At 44.3% G+C, this 17,603-nt stretch overlaps 1 protein-coding gene across 1 annotated transcript in view; it reads left to right on the top strand.

Annotated features, from left to right (window-relative positions):
• Window positions 1–279: 279 nt before the first annotated feature.
• PLEKHH1 (pleckstrin homology, MyTH4 and FERM domain containing H1) overlaps window positions 280–17,603 on the top strand; it is an 89,283-nt gene continuing 71,959 nt past the window's right edge. Inside the window, exons 1-2 of the mRNA XM_032774746.2 lie at window positions 280–500; window positions 8,097–8,263. Coding sequence (XP_032630637.1) covers window positions 8,138–8,263 — 126 coding nt within the window. The 5' untranslated portion in view covers window positions 280–500; window positions 8,097–8,137. The remainder of the gene's footprint in view (window positions 501–8,096; window positions 8,264–17,603) is intronic.

Below are 17,603 nucleotides of genomic sequence, written 5' to 3'. Positions count from 1 at the left end.
CTGAGTAAAGAGATCTTGTCCAAGCAGGTGGAAAAGGAGGCAGCCAGAAGCGGCTGAGCCCCAATTATTGAGGCCCACATAAAGCAGGTGGCCTGTTTTCTTTATATCTATTCAATGCCATATTCCCCTCAGCAGCCCGGTGGGTGGGGCTGAAGGTTGACTCCAATCCAGGCTTTTCAATATGTCAGTTGTCCCTGAAGAATCGGCCTGACCTGGCTGCCTCCCCGCAGGGCCAGAGAAGGGGTTAAAAGCGCGGGGCCGATGATGTCAGTTCCTGTGTTGCATGGGAGGGCTGCCTCTGCTATTGGAGCCAGGCTCTCCCGCTTTAAGGCGAGCAGAGCGCCCAGGAGCATGGCACAGCGCTGCTGAATGGGACGGAAACGAGCAGCGCGTGGCTTCGGAGCGTCCCCGGAGACCCGCGCGCCTCGCCGGCTGCAGGAGAGTCCCAGGAGCACGACCCCGCTCCGCTCCTCAGCACCGGCTCCCAAGCACAACACAAGGTCAGCCGCTGGGAGCCCTTCGTGCCTCGGAGCCGTCCCTGTGCCCCCCGCGCCCCGGCCGGCTACGTGGGCTGCTCAGCTCCTGCCCATGAGCAGCCTGCCGCAGGTGAGGCCGTGGGGGCGGGAGGCTGCTGTCCCCAGGCAGTCCCCGCACCTGACTGCAAGGCAGGCTCCAGCCGCAGCGCCGGGCGCCGGTGGTTCGCTCTTCTGTGCGGAGAAGCCAGGCGGGGGCTTCTGCGGGATCTTCAGGGGGCGCTGCCGGGGCTCGCGCTGGCCCGGGGTGGGATTGTGCGGGCGGCGGGGACTGGCGCTTCCTAGCCAAGGCCCCCTGGAGAGGGTTATTAAGCTGCGGGAGGGGTCAGGAGACGGCCGTAGCTCGGGGGAGAAATCCAAGTCTTGGGGGCCCTCCGGCCAGCCCGGGGCCATGGGGAACAACGTCCTTACAAGTAAGTGACAAGTCGGTGATCGCGCCTCTCCCCCTTCATCCCTCTGGCATGGCTAGAAAGGGGGGCCCGCCCCACTCCTTTCCTCAGTTAGCCCAACCTACCCTTTGGCTCGCAGCCCGGCGGCTTTCGCCTTCTTCTCTCCCCTGCTCTGCATCCCCCCGGATCTGCGAGCTGGGAGTGACAGACGCGAGTGACACCCTAGGCAGCCTGGGTTTCTCGGGGACTCCGAAACATGGCCCTGAGGGGAAAACCGAGGGACGCCGTGAAGGGGGAACAGGATGCTCAAGAGGTTCAGGTTCGTTAAGTCAATGGGGAGATTCAGCTCTGGGTTCTGACGGGAGTCAAGAGGAGCCTCCTCCGGCTCAGCTGAGACGCAGCTAGCACCTTCACTGACTCCTTTTTGTGAGTCTGCGAAACAGACCGAGTTGAACTGAGCCTCAAGGGAGATAAGCTAGGGCATTGTCCGGGCAGTTCCAAGCATTTCCACTTTGTTCTTTTCCACCGGCTGGCTGATTCTAACATCGCCGACCAACAGATGCTTAAGTACATGGAAAAATGTGTAGTTGAGTTATGGAAATACTGTACTGTCTTTGACTTTCATTTTTGCAGGGAATAAACAAAATTAACAGTAAAATAGGACTGATTCTCCTAACACTCTACGTGCATGAAGATCTTTACGTTAGAGCTTTTACAATCCTCTTGCTTGATCACTTTGTTCTTCGTCATTTTCAAAAGGCTTTTAGTGGAAAATATAGGAGCTCTCTGGATCAAGGCTAGAACATCAGGAAGTTCAGGGAATTTAGTTGGTCCTACTAGAGAGTCACCAATTAAGCACAAAGTTCTGATCCAGATTTGTATTTTCCCAAAGTTGGAATTGGAGCTAGTTCCCCTAATTCTTGGATCCAGAGTTTGGAGTCAGGCTCATCTTTTGCTGTTAATCAAAAATTTTATAGCTGCAGCAAAGATTTTTAAAAACTAGGTGTCTAAAGCTAGGTTCTTAAGTCCATATTTATGCACTTAAATAAATGGCCGGATTAAATCAAGGTGCCGAGTATCCAACAGCTCTCATTGAGTTCTCATTGACTTGGCCCTTAGCACTTTTGAAAATCTGGCCACTTGTTTAAGTGTGTACATATGGATTTAAGAACGTAGCTTTAGACACCTAGTTTTGAAAATCCTGCCCCCATTAGATTAAGTAGCTGCTTTCTATTTCACAGGTATTGAGAATGCAGTTGTTAATTAAAAGTCAGACATAACACTTCTATTAATTTGTTTCCATTAGGGGAAAGCAAAATATCCCAAATATTTCATATGGGGTAAAATCAAATTAGGAAAACTAACAGTTCAACCATATAACTAGGGTTGTGTGGATTTTCCATCAGTCTTTAAATCCAAACTGAATATTTTCTAAATGATATGTTATAGCTCAGCCAGAAATTATGGGCTATGTGCCAAAATTACTGGGTGAGGTTCTATGGCCTGTGTTACAAAGGAGGTCAGACTAGATGATCATAACAATCCCTTTTTGCCCTTAAAATCTGTGCATGAAGATGTGAGGCTAAAATCTGTTTATGCCAGTATGAAAAGAGAGCAGAGTTTCACTTACGATTTCTGTCCAAACAGCCACATTAGAGCAGAGTTCTAAATTCATTGATAAGGCACCATAGTTATATAGTGTTGTTCAACCTTTCATGACCATTGCACACCCACTGGCTTTAAAGTAATAGTGTATGTCTCTAGTGCTTGATATAAACACTGATATAGTGGTGAGTGTGCCTAGGAAACTGTGACTATATGTATGTGAATAGTGTGGGTGGGACCATGGATAGAGGTGAAATTGATATGTGCTGTATTGGGCTGTGCAAAATGTGATGTGGAGAGGAGTGAGCTCTGTATTTTGGTATAGATTTTAGGTCTGGTGCTTGTAGAAGGTTATTCTTTGAACAGGTCTGTTACTTCCATGGGGTTTCCCTCACAATACACTGCAGATCCTGAGCAATGTCATTCCCCTATATTAAATGAATATGCATTCTGACTTGGAACTCTAATTCACAGATCATGTGAAAATATTGGGCACATCAGCCCCAGCTGGGAGTGGGGGGGAAGGGATGGGACGCTGCGGCTCAGGGCTTCAGCCCCAGGTAAGAGTTGGGTTGCCGGGGCTCCCTCAGGTTTGAAAATATTTACCAGCTCCAGAACTGAACTCTGGCTGAACCTAAGCCCTGATCCCAAGTCTTCTAAGGTTTAAAAATGAAGGCAGAAGACTCAAAGGTGATAAGTTGTTCCTCTAGATGTTATTTCTTCCTATCTTGTGATGGTAGACTTAAAGATCGTGATGTTCAGGGATTTTGCTCACTCTTTGAATTCTTGTTCTCCCACTTAAGCCCCAGTCATAGGCATCGACTTCTCCTTTGTCTGGTGAGTGCTGGGCCCCCTCCACCCCCCGCCTCTGGCCCCAGCCCTGCACTGACATAGTGCCACCCTCTTCCCCCAAGTCCCCGCCTCTACCCCATCTCTTTGCTGCCACTGCCTCCCCTGAGTGTGCCAGATCTCCACTCCTCCCCCTCCCTCCTGGAAAGTCCTAAGCACCGCCTAACAGCTGTTAGGTGGCAGGGGGATGGGAAGCTCTGGCAGGGGGAGGAGCAGGGATGCGGTGTACTGGGGAGGGGGGTAGGAGGCGAGCACCCGCTAATTTTGGAGCACCCACGGAGTCAGCACCTATGGCCCCAGTCCAGCAAAGCACTTAAGTGTGTGTTTAACTGTAAGCATTTGAGGTCCCATTGAAGTAAACTGGACTATTCACTTATTTACTCAAGGACATGTTTAACTGTGCTTTGCTGGTTGGGGGTTCAGTAACTAAAAGTCGTGTCTTTGAATATTTTTGCCTTCCATTAGTTTGTTGTAGGATTACACAAAGAGGCGAGGCAGCACACATCAGTTCATTATTGTAAGGTTGCTTGTGGATTCAAGGAGGCTGACTTGAATGATTCTACTACATTTTGTATGTAAGACTCCTCATGCATATATTTGGGAAAACAAACCTTAAAAAAAAAAAATCAGAACTTTGCAAGTAGTTACTGAGGAGAAAAATAAAGCAGGTCAAATGCGAGGTTTTTGAATCTTGGCTGTGACCTTTATACAATTCTGTATTATCTCTTTAGATGTGAACAAGGACATAGGATTGTGGATGTTTTGTCTTTGAGTTCTAGTTTGTTCCCACCAAGGGATGGAAGAATTTGTATCTGTTACGATAGCGGGATTGTCTGGGTACAATGTTGCAGTACTAAGATAAAACACCGCATCCTCCCTGAAAACTGTTCTTGGAATCTGGTACCTGAGAAAACTGGGAGCCAAACCTTCAAGTATCCAAACTACAGTGAAAATGACATTTAGAGTACTGGACTTGTACTTTCCACCTTCCCCTGCTCACCCACCCTTACTAGTATCATTTTATGGTATTTCATGGTAATGCACCAAAATGTCTTTGTAACCAGTGCTTTCTTGTAATGAAAGAGGTGCCAGGGCTCAAGATGGGCAGCTGGAGAGTGGCGGCTGCTGACTGGGTGCCCAGCTCTGAAGGCAGCACCACCACCAGCAGGAGCACAGAAGTAAGGGTGGCATGGTATGGTATTTCAACCCTTAGTTCTGCACTATGGCTGATGCCTGCACTGCCTTTAGCGCAGGGTGTCTGGAGAGTGGCAGAGATGCTGGGACTATGAACTGCCAAACCTAGAGGTGCCAGGGCTCAGCCCTGGCAAACCCTGGCACAAATTGAGCACTGATTGTAACAGCTTGGTGTGCGTTAGGGTGTGTGTGTGAATGAGAGAATTTCATCTGGATTGGAAGGTGCTAGATTGACAGCCTTGAAAATTGGAGTCCTCTATTTATGGATTGCACAACAAAGATACCGTGTAGGCAGCAGTAGTGCAGGCATACCATACTCTGCCCCAGTCTGGGAAAGACCACTTTTCAGGGTGTGGAAGGAATTCAGTATGTGACACCATTCATTGTAGCCTTTCTGCTGAGACTGCCAACAAGACCACCACCTAACTACAATGGTGTTCGTAGTGTGCGTGATATGGACAGCTGACTGCTGGGAACTGAAGTGAACTGTAGCAACCAGCTCATGCCAGAAGGTGTGAGACTTGAGTACCTCATTGTAGCCTGCATAGATACTGATATGATTATTGCTCATGAAATTATCCAAAAATTTGAAATTCAAGTTGTTATATCTTCTGTATTTTCATCCAGAGTGTTTTAACAAAGATGGATATGTTTTTATTACTCTTCCATTTACAAGTTGGGAAGGATGAAGGTGGAAATGAAGCGCAGGGAGATAATGTGATTAGTTTAGTATCATAGCATGAGACAACAGCAAAGCTGGCAGTAGAGTCCAGGTCTCTTGATGCATAGCTCTCTGCTTTGAATGAGTGGACTATGTCTTCTCTGTAGCACCTTAGACCTTAAGACACCTGCCATGGAGGCTTTTGGTTAAAATGTCCCAACTGTTTTGCACTCTGCATGCTAAATAGCAAGTAAGCGCCCAAAGTCCCTGCTACCACTGCCTAGATCCAGCTGCGTTCCCTCTGTGTACATTTTCTGAGACAAATCTGTCTGTCTGTTCCCATCCCCCACCCTCCTAGTTTTCCTCACGTAGTAGCAGGTTTTTGTGCTTAGCTACACATTGGCAGGCTGTGGGAAGGTCCTGCTGGGAAAGGTTACAGTGCAGTGGCAGTCAAAAAAGCTGATAGAATACTGGGAGTCATCAGGAAAGAGATCATGTTGTTTCTATATAAATGCATGGTACACCCACATCTTTAATACTGCGTGCAGATCTGGTTGCCCCATCTCAAAAAAGATATATTGGAATTAGAAATGGTACAGAGAAGGGCAACAAAAATGACTGGGAGTATGGAACCGCTTCCATATCAGGAGAGATTAATAAAACTTGGGAAAGAGAGAACTAAGGGGGAGATATGATAGAAGTCTATAAAATCATGAGTGGTATAGAGAAAGTAAACAAGGAGTGATATTGACTCCTCATAACACAAGAACTATGGGTCACCAAATGAAATTCATAGGTAGCAAGTTTAAAACAAACAAAAGGAAGTATTTCTTCACACAACGCACAGTCAACCTGTGGAACTCTTTGCCAAAGGATGTTGTGAAGTCCAAGACTATAACAGGGTTCAAAAAAGAACTAGATAAATTCATGGAGGATAGGTCCATCAATGGCTATTAACCTGGATGGGCAGGAATGCAAAACTATGCTCTGATGTGTCCCTAATCTGTTTGCTAGAAGATGGGAATGGGCAACAGGGGATGGATCACTTGATTACCTGTTTTGTTCATTCCCTCTGAAGCACCTGGCATTGGCCACTGTCAGAAGACAGGAAACTGGGCTAGGTGGACCATTGGTCTGACCCAGGAAAGCCATTATGTTCATACAATCTCTGTAAATTATTTACTAATACACCACATTGCCTATTCGACTGTAGCTCTGTCCCCACATCCCTGCTCAGCTGCAGAGTATAGATCAGGAATCCTCTTAGCCACCCACTCTGCACTCTAGACAGCTAATATGGTTACACACTCTCAAACCACCACCAACTCACCACATTAGTTCGTAGAGCCACTACTACATAGATTTACACACTATTAACTAGAAACACCAGCATCCTCCTCTTTGTGTAAAGACCGGAAACTGGACCTTCCGTAATCCCAAAGTACTGACAACATATTGCATTTTATTCTCATTTACAGTCTAGAAATACCTTCCCCCCCCCCCCCAAATCAATATTCCATTATGAGTCAGGATAGATAAAAAATTCAATCTGTCCTCTTCCTGCTGAGATTTCCAGTCAACATGTCTTTCCAATTCACCCTTGTCCTGTGAGTGAGAAGTCCTACCTTCCAGTTAACGATTATATGTATCCATTTCATCCAACCCGTTTAAAATACAAAGGGACCAGACCAACTGTGTAATGTAAATGCTGGGTGGCTCTGGTGCTAGAGTGGAGCAAAGCTACCCAGGAGGGGCTCTAGGGGGGATTGTGCATAATACATCCTGGTTCTCTTCAGTGACAAGAGGAACTGCTCTCTTCTGGACTCCCACTCAGAACCTGGGATATTGATTCATCCTGTTATAAAGATAGGGGCCATGTGCTAAAAATTCAGATCAATGTTCAAATTTTGAACACTCCGAAGTGGATGTGTTCAGAGAACTATCCACAATGACTCGAAGCTCTCTTTTTTTTTTTTTTAGAGTGGTAATAGCTAATTTAGAACCCATCATTTTATATGTATAGCTGGGATAACGTTGTCCAATATGCATTACTTTGCAATTATCCACATGGAATTTAATCTGCTATTTTATTTCCCAGTAACCCAGTTTTGTGAGATCCCTTTGTAACTCTTCGCAGTCTGCTTTGGACTTAACTGTCTTGACTACTTGTAAAAAGAACAAGAGTACTTGTGGCACCTTAGAGACTAACAAATTTATTTCAGCATGAGCTTTCGTGAGCTACAGCTAAAGTTCTGTAGACTCAAGTTCAGATTTTAGACTTCTGGCATTTGTGTATAATATTTTAAAAAATTGTCACTTTTTCACTGCCTGCCATTATGATGTAATTGAATGGGACTCTTTTTTTTTTTTTTTTTTTTTTTTTTTTTTCCATTTGACTGTTTCTCATCAGATCCTACCCATATTTTATCTTCCATCCTCTCTTCCTTACTAGGACATAGAGAATCTCCATTAATAGATGATCCCCTAAGGAATGTCTCTGTCTCACGTGCTCCTCCACACCTGTCAGCTTTCCTCCAGCCCTTAGTTTAAAAACCTTAACATTAACAAAGATTTGTCTGATGATAATAGTCAATGTTGACCACTTGTCCTAGTGGCTGTGTTGGAGTTCTTGTGTTAAAGGTACGATGGCTTCAAGAGGACACACCACAATAGCATGGAGGACTGCTATTCAACTGCCTACATTGTAGGCTAGAAGGCATCTCACCTACATGCTCTCAGACAGGAACTAAAGGGGAAAAGCCCTGCCAGGATAACCATTTCAAAGTTTGTATTTTTCTTTTCTCAGTTTTTTTTTTTTTTTTTTTTTTTTTTTTTTTTTTTTTTTTTTTGGTTTTGTTGTTTTAGAGCATCTTGGAGGATTTGCCTAAGCAGACAAAAGCTTTGCCATGGCAGAGCTTGCTATGGAGAATAGCAGCTGCATGGACTGGCAGAAACGATGCCTCGCATTGGAAACCCAGCTCTTCAAATTCCGTCTTCAGGCTAGCAAGATCCGAGAGTTACTAGCTGAGAAGGTGAGGCCAAAGCTATGTACTAGAATATGTCTACCTTCCTATTACTGGGTTAAGTGATGAAAACAATGAGCAAGAACAATCCATCAGTTATACTATATCTGGACCTAATTCCCATTTACACTATGGTCACTTTATATTGTTAAAGAGCCTGATAGTGACGTGCCTTCTAGTGTGGTGTAAAGTAGCATTAGTGTAAATGAAAATTGGGCCCTGTGCATCTGATGTTCTATACTATCAGACTCATTTGATGCAAAGGCTCCTTGGTGGCTCACTGGAATTTAATATTTTAATTTTTCACCTCCGGAGACCTTTGAGATTTTGTCTCAAGTCACAAATAAAAGAAGTTTGACAGACTCATTCCAGCTTCTTGTTTGTCCACACCACCGCACAATTGGCAGCCTCTATCCAGGGAAGACTCTGACTGCTGCAAGGCACAGACACAACAGCAGAGTTGATTTGGATATTGGGCCAACAATAGCAGAGGATGCTGCAGGTCTGGATTGGGTTGGTATTAGAAGAGCTTTGGGGTGCCATTAGAAGAGCTTAGAGGGGCAGGCCAAAACTGTCAAGGGGAGCAGCCACTCAGGACTGAGATGCACTATCAATTGTTGTGCAGGGAAGCTTGCACAGCACCTGTCTGTGGTTTTTTGTCTGTCCCTCACCTTTTCTTGTCCACTAAATTCACTCAAAATTGGAGGAGGGGAGACGGAGTTTTTACTTCCCTCCCACCTCCATCCCTGGGCCTGGATTTCTTTTTTCTCAGATTTCTCTATATTTTTTAATTAATCAGTGTTTTTGAAGAGGAAGAAACATCTGTCTGGAAAGTGAGACTGAAGTGCTCTGGTAACAGCAGGTGTACTTATGTTCTAAAGAAGGTTGCAAGTCATAGCTTATTCCTTGAACTCTTCATGTGAAATTTTCTGCTAGCGTAGCTCTAACTGCCTTTCTACAGGTTCCCACAAAGCATAAGGCACAGGAATAACTTTTTTAGAAATTAAGAATTATACTTTCAACCACATGCAGTTTTCTGGGACCCCTGTTTATTAGCCTCATGCCTGTATTAATAGAGCTTATAGTTTGCTTTTGATTCCCTCACTGGATCCAACATGTAGTTTATGATAATCCAATTTGAGAAGGTTCAGCCAGTTATTTGTATGGTGGTAGCAATTTCCTTCAGTCACAGCTAAGTAACTACAAGCTGCAGACATCCTAATACTTTTAATCTGTCCCTGATGATAGTTGTGACCTACATCAGTTTTTGCTCCATTTTACGTTAAGAACCCTTGTTTTTACATTTCTTCAGAAAACACAGTTCCCAGCCCCTGTAATGATTTTTTTTTTCAATCTTACTTTCACTTTAATTACATTTTCACTAATGTGATATAGCTTTCCAGTCCTGTTCATGCTACACTTCGTACAGGTCTGAGAAACTCTCAGCTCACTTCATTTTGGGATGGCAGCTTCTGAGCTGAGCTCCTCCAAGGCCGGTCTATACTGGGAACACTTTCTAACCAGTTCTAAAGCCAGTGCAGCTGAACAGACTTTACGTGCTGTATAAAGCCAGAGTGTAGGCCTGTTGTTAAAGCAGCCCAGACCAACTTTTATGACACCAAGGAAATCTAAGTGTCATTTCTTAGGCTTTGTATAGCCATTTCCTAGTTTTATTTCTTTCCATGGAAATTCTTAGACTAAATCCACATCAAACTAATGAAGCTGTTTTTTAAAATTTCCTTCTGAAGCATGAACACCCCATAAGCCTGTTTGACTCTCCCCTCCATAGAACTTTTGATGAAAATCCTGGCCAGAGGCAGTGGGATAGAGTCACTTGCTTCAGGGAGCCTCCTTACTGAAAGGGAACCGACTAGGGGGCTAATCCAGCCCTTCAGTCAAAGCAATAGGCCCTTTGTTCCCTAATCTCAACAGTTTGGTTCAGTGATCAAGTTACTCTGTAACCAGCTGTATGGCTTGTGATGGGATTTGATGAAAGGTCAAAGAGTGAGGCCCCATATAATTAATGTATATCAGGAGGGGATTGAAGAGAAGGACAGGGTAAGGGTCAAGTTTCAGGACATATGTGAACTTGTTTGTTCAAGTGAAATTTTACAGTACACAGTGCCCCTACTGAAAACAGATTCTCCACCATCTGATGGTGGTTAGGTGGCCTGGGTCAGGGGTTCCCAATCTCTCTGAACTGGAAGACTGTCTGCAGACTCCCTCCCTCCTCATTCACAGTCTCTTACCAGCCTTGTAGCAACTATGGCAGTTCCTTACATGGAAAGGGGATATTAGGAGAGCATCTGCTTGTTTAAATGAAGGTAATAAATGTTCTTTTTGAGGAGAGAGAATCCTACTTTCTTTGTTTTTTTTTGCTCTTCATTTCAGCTCTTCCTCCCTCTATCTGTTCTGGTTCTTCCTTTTTCCCCCAACCCCTACCCCACCTCTGCTGCCTTCCCCCAACTTCTATTGCTACCTCTGCTGAGACTGTTTCCTTTTCCTCTACCACACAGGCTTCTCTTCCAGTTGGTACCTTTCCTTCCCATGGTCCCCTGGATGTACTGCCTGGCTGCCTCATTCCCTTCTCTCCAGGACATTCCTCACTTGCTGGTGGCTGGCTCATACTCCTTCTTTTCAGCTGCTATTACAATCCTTCAGGCTGTTCTTTGCAGCCAAGACCCTGAACTGTGCATAAGCTGCTGAAAACAAGGAGGACCACTATTCCCAGGAGTCCACAATCCTTCATCTGGGAACGACTGGCCTATGTGAAATGAGTTTGCTGGGGATATAGAGGGCAAATGCTTACTCCAGTTCAGTGGATAGGTGTCCACATCACATCATCCCACCAGACTGACACCCCTTGGCAATTTCCATTCATCTGTTTAATAGATGAATAGAGAAAAATATTTGGATTGTGTGCATTTTGTTTGTGATCCAATCCTTAGTGCTGTGAGGACAAGGACACTCATCTCTAGCATTCTATTATAAGGGACCAGAACAGTGTCTTCTCAGCTCCCATATAGCTTTCCCTCCTAAACACCTTATCTCCCTGAGTGGACAATCCCTAGCACCTTAGCTCAGACCTACTTCCCGGAAGTCCCAACTTTTGATGAGGAGTATCCATGTAATGGTTACAGAAATATCAGAACAGTGACACTTAAATATATAGATTCTTTAGTAAATTTGTTCAGCCATATAAAGCCACTCTTGCTCCCATTGAAAATAATGGCAAAACTAACTGGTGAAGAATCTAGCCCTAAGGTACTGGCACCAGTTTGGAACTTTACCTGTATTGCATAATTTAAGACAATACAAATATTTCCATTTTTTTTTTATTCCAAGGGAAACAAATTAAGCAATCATCCCTTTAAAGCATTTTCAACCTAAACATTATAGCACTGAGAGAACTGGAAAGTGAACCATGTGTACTGTAAAGATTCAGAAACCAGAAGGCAAATAAAAAAAGTGAGTTTGGCTTACAAACCAAATCTAATGATATTTTGGGGGTCTAATCTGACTAATGATTTTTGAACCCTTATGGCTTATAATACTTCGCATTTTATGATGCAAATGCATTAGATATTAAAAAGGGTTTCAGACTGAGTAATCTACAGTACTACTTGTAACATAAATAATGTTTATAAAGCTAATACAATTTAAACCACTGTCCTTTCCATGCAGTTTTGGAGAGGGAAAGTGGAGTTGCACTTGTGAGGTTACGTATTGACAGCCTGATCCCACGGAAACTTAACTATATGAGTAAAGTTACTAAGGTTTAAGTGTTTGCAGAATGAGGTCCTTAATAACTATGTCAAAGATACTAAAATACCATGTCTTCATGTGAAAGTTCTGCATTCCCTTCAGCCCACCATGGATGCTAGAGATTGCTGGGTTCTAGGAGCATGTGGACATTATCAGGGATTGTACATCTTTGGTAACAGGCATTTATTTCCACTCTCTGGGTTTCTCGCACACAGAGGGGGATAATCATCTGTTGGTGAGTGACATGGCAGACTGTTGCCATGGTAGCATGATGACCTGGTTACAAGTGAGCTGTGGGCCTCTCAGGAAAAAGACACACACAAAAGCTGAGCAACAAATTAACTTTAAGCCCTAGTTTTAGTTTGAATGCCTGACTGAACACATGAGCAAAGGTCTGTTCATGTACCTGGCAGGCAGGTTCCTATGCAGCTGTTAGAGGGACCAGTTGGATGGCTTCTCACTTGTTTGTATGGAAGAGGGATGCATCTTATAGCAATCCTTCAAAAAGCCTCTTAAACTCTTGTGTTTAATATGGCCATGGGGCTTTGACTCATTTGTCATTCAAATATCTCAAAATGAAGCTCTTTGCCTTTCTGTAGCATATGCAGGAGGTAGCGTGGGCTAATGGTGGAAGTGCAGGAATGGAGTCGGGAGAGAGGCCTTTTAATCCTGGTTATTCCACCGATTTGCTGTGTGTCTGGGGACAAGTCACTTAATCAGCATGACTCAGTTTCCCTATCCATATAATTATGAAGTACTTTCAGATCTTAAAATGGAAGAAGCTATATGAATGCTAAGTATTATTAATTCCCCTATGAATGTCCAAGAGCCTTACAAACAGGAGTATATTAAGTCTCACCTCAGCCCCTGTGACTTAGGTGAGTCCAGAGATGGGTGAAGTGATTCTTAGGGGTTAGACACAGCAGCTGTTCTACAGTACATAGCAAAGCTACGCAACAGGTTAGTACAGGGAGTGAAGACTATCAGTTCACTTTAAGCTGCATGGGATGTTAGGGTGTCAGAATTTAACTTGATCACTTCAATCTTACAGAAAGTGCTGTGGAATCTTTAGTGACCACAAGTGGTCATGACCTCAATTTTATATTCTTCAGAAGTGCCTAGTTAGAACACTACTAAGCCAGCTAGCATGATGCCAGAGTATTGGCTTAATACCACTTCAGAGGGAAGAGAAATCAATAACTCATGAGTTTTCAGGAAGTTTCTTGGAAGTCTCTCATCCAAGTCCTGATCTAGTCCAGTCCTGTTTATCTTGTGGGAGATAATGGTATCACAGCAGGAAGAGTTAAGCCTGCAGAAATTAATAGACAGTTACATACCTAGGACATTCAACAGCATTGGGTAAAGACCAAGTCCAGGGTGACAGATTTTCAAAGGTACACCCAGCAAAAGAACATGTATGCATTTTGAGCTGTCACCTCCATGCTCATTGGAATCACAAGGTGGGGGATGTTTTCATAAAATTAAGCAATACAGGCAAGGAGGGGGGAAAGTCACAGAAATGCCCATCTTGTGGGTAACAGGGAGGGCATAAAGCATTTTCCTCCACTGACTCCAGCACAGTGGTCATCCAGCATTGATTTTGTTCCACATTTAAAGTGTCCCTAGTTTGCATGTAGCCTATACTGGCAGCTGTCAGAAGCTATTACCATTTGGTGGTGGCTGTTCAGTGGCCTACTGCATGACAAATGTAAGGGTGAATCTCCAGTCTTAGTGGACTTATGTTCACATTACAAGACCCACCACTACCATTGACACTAAATGGCCTCCATATTGACTTCTCTACCAAGGACTGATGGGCCCTGGAATCAGAACAGGGACAGCATGGGCAGTAGCCAGGCAAGCTTCCATAACGTTGCCCTGCTGAACTATTCCATTCTCACTTAGAGTGATTACCTTTACAAGCTGGAGAGGGGTCAGGCTCCATGGCCCATTAAAGCCTTGGCCTCTAGGCTGAGAACACTGAAACTGAAGGGAATTTAGTGTGATATTTTATGCTATGCCTACCAAACATTAACTTTAGTGTATGTAATTTTGTTTGCTGTTTGATCATTGAAATGGGGGTACATGCGCACACACCCCTCTCTGCTACCTTCTACATGAAGATCTGAATATGCTCTACAATAATTAAAATAGGGCTCACAATGTCTCTGTCAGGCAGAAAGTGACATCATTCTCATTTTACAGATGGGGACACTTGGGCCCAGAAGTGTTTAGGACCACATTTTCACGAAGATGGCACTAATTTTGGGTAATCAGCTTGAGATGCCTAAAGTGCAATTTTTCCAAGGGACTAATTTGCGGTTCCCACTAACTTTAATTGCCCTTTACATTTTATCCTGTCACACGTCATTTCAGAGAGAAATAGAGCCCATGTATGACAGGTTTGGTCACAGAGCCCCCCCTTGGGCCTGTCCCCTGATGTGCTGAGACTACCTCTGAGACTGTTTTCCTTGCCAGCTTGGGACTCTAGAACCCTGCCTTGTTGAGCCAGACACACTAGTGTGTTGCAGCACAGACCCACGTCTAGTCCACGCCTCCAAAGCTGTGACTTAACTGTAAACAACTTAGCAGGTCCCCTGCCTCCAGACACCCAGCTCCCACAGGGATCCAAACCCCAAATAAATCTGTTTTACTATGTATAAAGCTTATACAGGATAAACTTATAAATTATCTGCCCTCTATAACACTGATAGAGAGAGATGCACAACTGTTTGCTCCCCCGGCTATTGATCACTTACTCTGGGTTTATTAATAAAAGAGATTATTAAGTATAAAAAGTAGGGTTTAAGTGGCTTCAAATAATAGACAGAACAAAGTAAGGCACCAAGCAAAATAAAGCAAAAACACGCAAGTCTAAGATATTATCTCACCCTCAGAGGTGTTCCAATAAGCTTCTTTCACAGACTAGACTTGACTCCTTCCTAGTCTGGGCCCAATCCTTGTTACTTCCAGCAAACATCTTAGGTGGAAAGCAGGGGTTTTCTCATGGCTACCCCCTTCCCCCCCCCCCCCCGTCCTGCTCCACCCCTTTTTATAGCTTTGACAGAAAGTGGGAATCTTTTGTCTCCTGGATCCACACCCTTCTAAATGGAAAAACTACTGATTCCAGTATCAGGTGCCATGGTCACATGTCCTTGAGACCTCATTCTTTATTACGCAGGGGCTGGCCCACACACATACAGGAAGGCTTGCAGGTAAATAAACCATCTACAACCAATTGCCCTACTCTATGGGAGCCATCAAGATTCTAAACCACCATTAAATGGCCCACACTTTGCATAATTACAATAGGACCTCAGAGTTGTACTTCATATTTTTAGCTTCAGGTACAAGCATGATACAGGCATACAAATAGGATGAACACACACCATAGATTATAAGCTTTGTAATGATACCTTACAAGAGACCTTTTCCCTAAAGCATATTCTAATTATATCATATTCATAAGCATATTTCCATAAAGTGCATGGAGTGCAATGTCACATTAGGTATCCCTATTCTTAGTTCTGTATGTAACCCACACACCTCTTGAGTGTGGTGTTCTGTCCCATCTAGTGGCACTGAAACCACTTAGAGAGAGAAAATGAGTCTGCTCTATGGCCTTAGCTAACAGCCAATGGGCTTTTAGCTCATGCGGTAGAGTCTCATGCACTAAGCTAACCAAAGGGCCCAGGTTTGATCCCACCTGCCAACAACCAGAGTCTGTTGGTGTTATGTGTGCTCAACTACCTGCTACCACCTGCTTCTGCCTCATGCCTTCATCAGTAAGGATATTAGGAAATACTGGAAGCTTCATATGAGAACATGTTCTTGTGAGGCTTCCAACATTTTTTGCAGACCTAGGGTGGATTAAGATTAAATCGTAGTAAACAGAACTACTAAAAGGCTACTCCAAAACATTGGGGCCTCTTCAGAACAGTCTCTTGCTCCTACCACTCCTCTCCTAGAGGGATTTTTGTCTTCTACTCCTGAGTTATTGATTTTTCTCCCAAGCGAGGCAGCTGACCAGCAGCAAACAGCTGTGCACAAAGCTGTCATCTGCTGCTTCATACTCATTACTTTGTCCAGGCTCCCTGTAATAGTTGGGCCCTGAATTCCAAGGGTCTGGGTTTAATCTCATCCTGTGCAAACCGAAGAGTTTGGGACAAGCCTGCAAGCTTTGGGGAGTTTAGATAAACTGAATTTTTCACAGTTCACCCCTGCTGCATAGAATATATTTGGAAAAGGGGACAGGGAACATGAGAGTCAAGTAGTAGGCCATATTGCAAAAACATCCACCAATGCCATTGCTGTAGTAAAACAAGAGGGAAGGAAAGGTCCATGTGTTTCCTAGGTGCGGTCTCTGGCCTCCAGGTTTTCCTGGCATGGTGTCAACTCTCCAGGAAAAGGTTATGGGAATGGAGCAAGCTCTTGAAAACAGCCCTGTGACCACAAAGGCTTCTCCAGGACCCTATCCTACAGCTCTGTGTTTCTCTCCAGTAGGAGGATCAGTCAGTGTGCAAATATTACCTTGGAGAGAGAAAGAGAAAAGGGGAGGAGCTAGGAAAGACTAGCTAAAGCTTGAGAGGGATCAAAGCCAGGCAGGCTCTGAAGGAAGGAGTCCTTAACAGTGCTGAATGTTGCCATAGAAGAGGCTAAAGACCTGGGGATGACACTTGAGGAAGGGAAATAAGAGCTGAACTTTGACAAGTTTGATTCAAGCACAAAATGAAGGTTTTATTAGAAGTGATGGGAGTTACAGAACTGAATGTAAACAAATACATTCCTGAAATAAAAATTCCACTCATTTTAGGAGAGAACAGGTGTAAACCTTACCCTGAAGCATCTCTGAAAACCTAAACCCAGCACCTTTGTATTAGAGCATTGGAATCAGGAAATGAAATTGATTAGAATACGCTGAGTACATTTCCCAGATCTGAGAAAGAGCTCTGTGTAGCCGGAAAGCTTGTCTCTCTCACCAACAGAAGTTGGTCCTATAAAAGTTATTACCTCACCCACCTTATCTCTCTAGGATACTGTGGAGCAGATTCATCCCTGTGCTGCCACAGGAGTGGAGGTAGTTTGTGTCTCTCCTATTTAGAGGGTTACGAGAGTGCTTAATTTGTGCCAGGACTTGCGAAGGCCGAGCCCCAGCTCCTCTGGGCTTGTTGAGTCAGTTATGAAAGTAAAAAAAAAAAAAAAATTTGCTTGAGCCCTGGCACCTCTTTCATTGAAAATTAAGTACTGGTTATGAGGCAGGGACGGGATGGGGAGGGGGGTATGGCTGAGGTGAGGGCAATCCTGAGGGCTGCTCTAAGTTGTGTCCCTGATGGGTTTTTGAAGAACACAGTCACTGGGATACAGATCTGCCTAGATTATGCCCCATCCCATTTTACACCCAACATATTTTGGGCTGCTTCAGAGACTGCACAGCGGTGGCAAAGCCCGATCTGTGCCTGGCACAGGGGTCCTTTACAGTTGGGTTATGCACTGATAAGCCTTACTCCTGTCCTATCACCAGGGGAGCGATAAACTGAGTCCTCTGTTAATAATTATGTGAATCTGACCATCTGGTTTCACTATC

Source organism: Chelonoidis abingdonii, chromosome 4 (genome assembly GCF_003597395.2).
Source record: "Chelonoidis abingdonii isolate Lonesome George chromosome 4, CheloAbing_2.0, whole genome shotgun sequence".
In the NCBI taxonomy this organism is placed as follows: Eukaryota; Metazoa; Chordata; order Testudines; family Testudinidae; genus Chelonoidis; species Chelonoidis abingdonii.
This window is presented reverse-complemented; position numbering and strand designations above follow the sequence as displayed.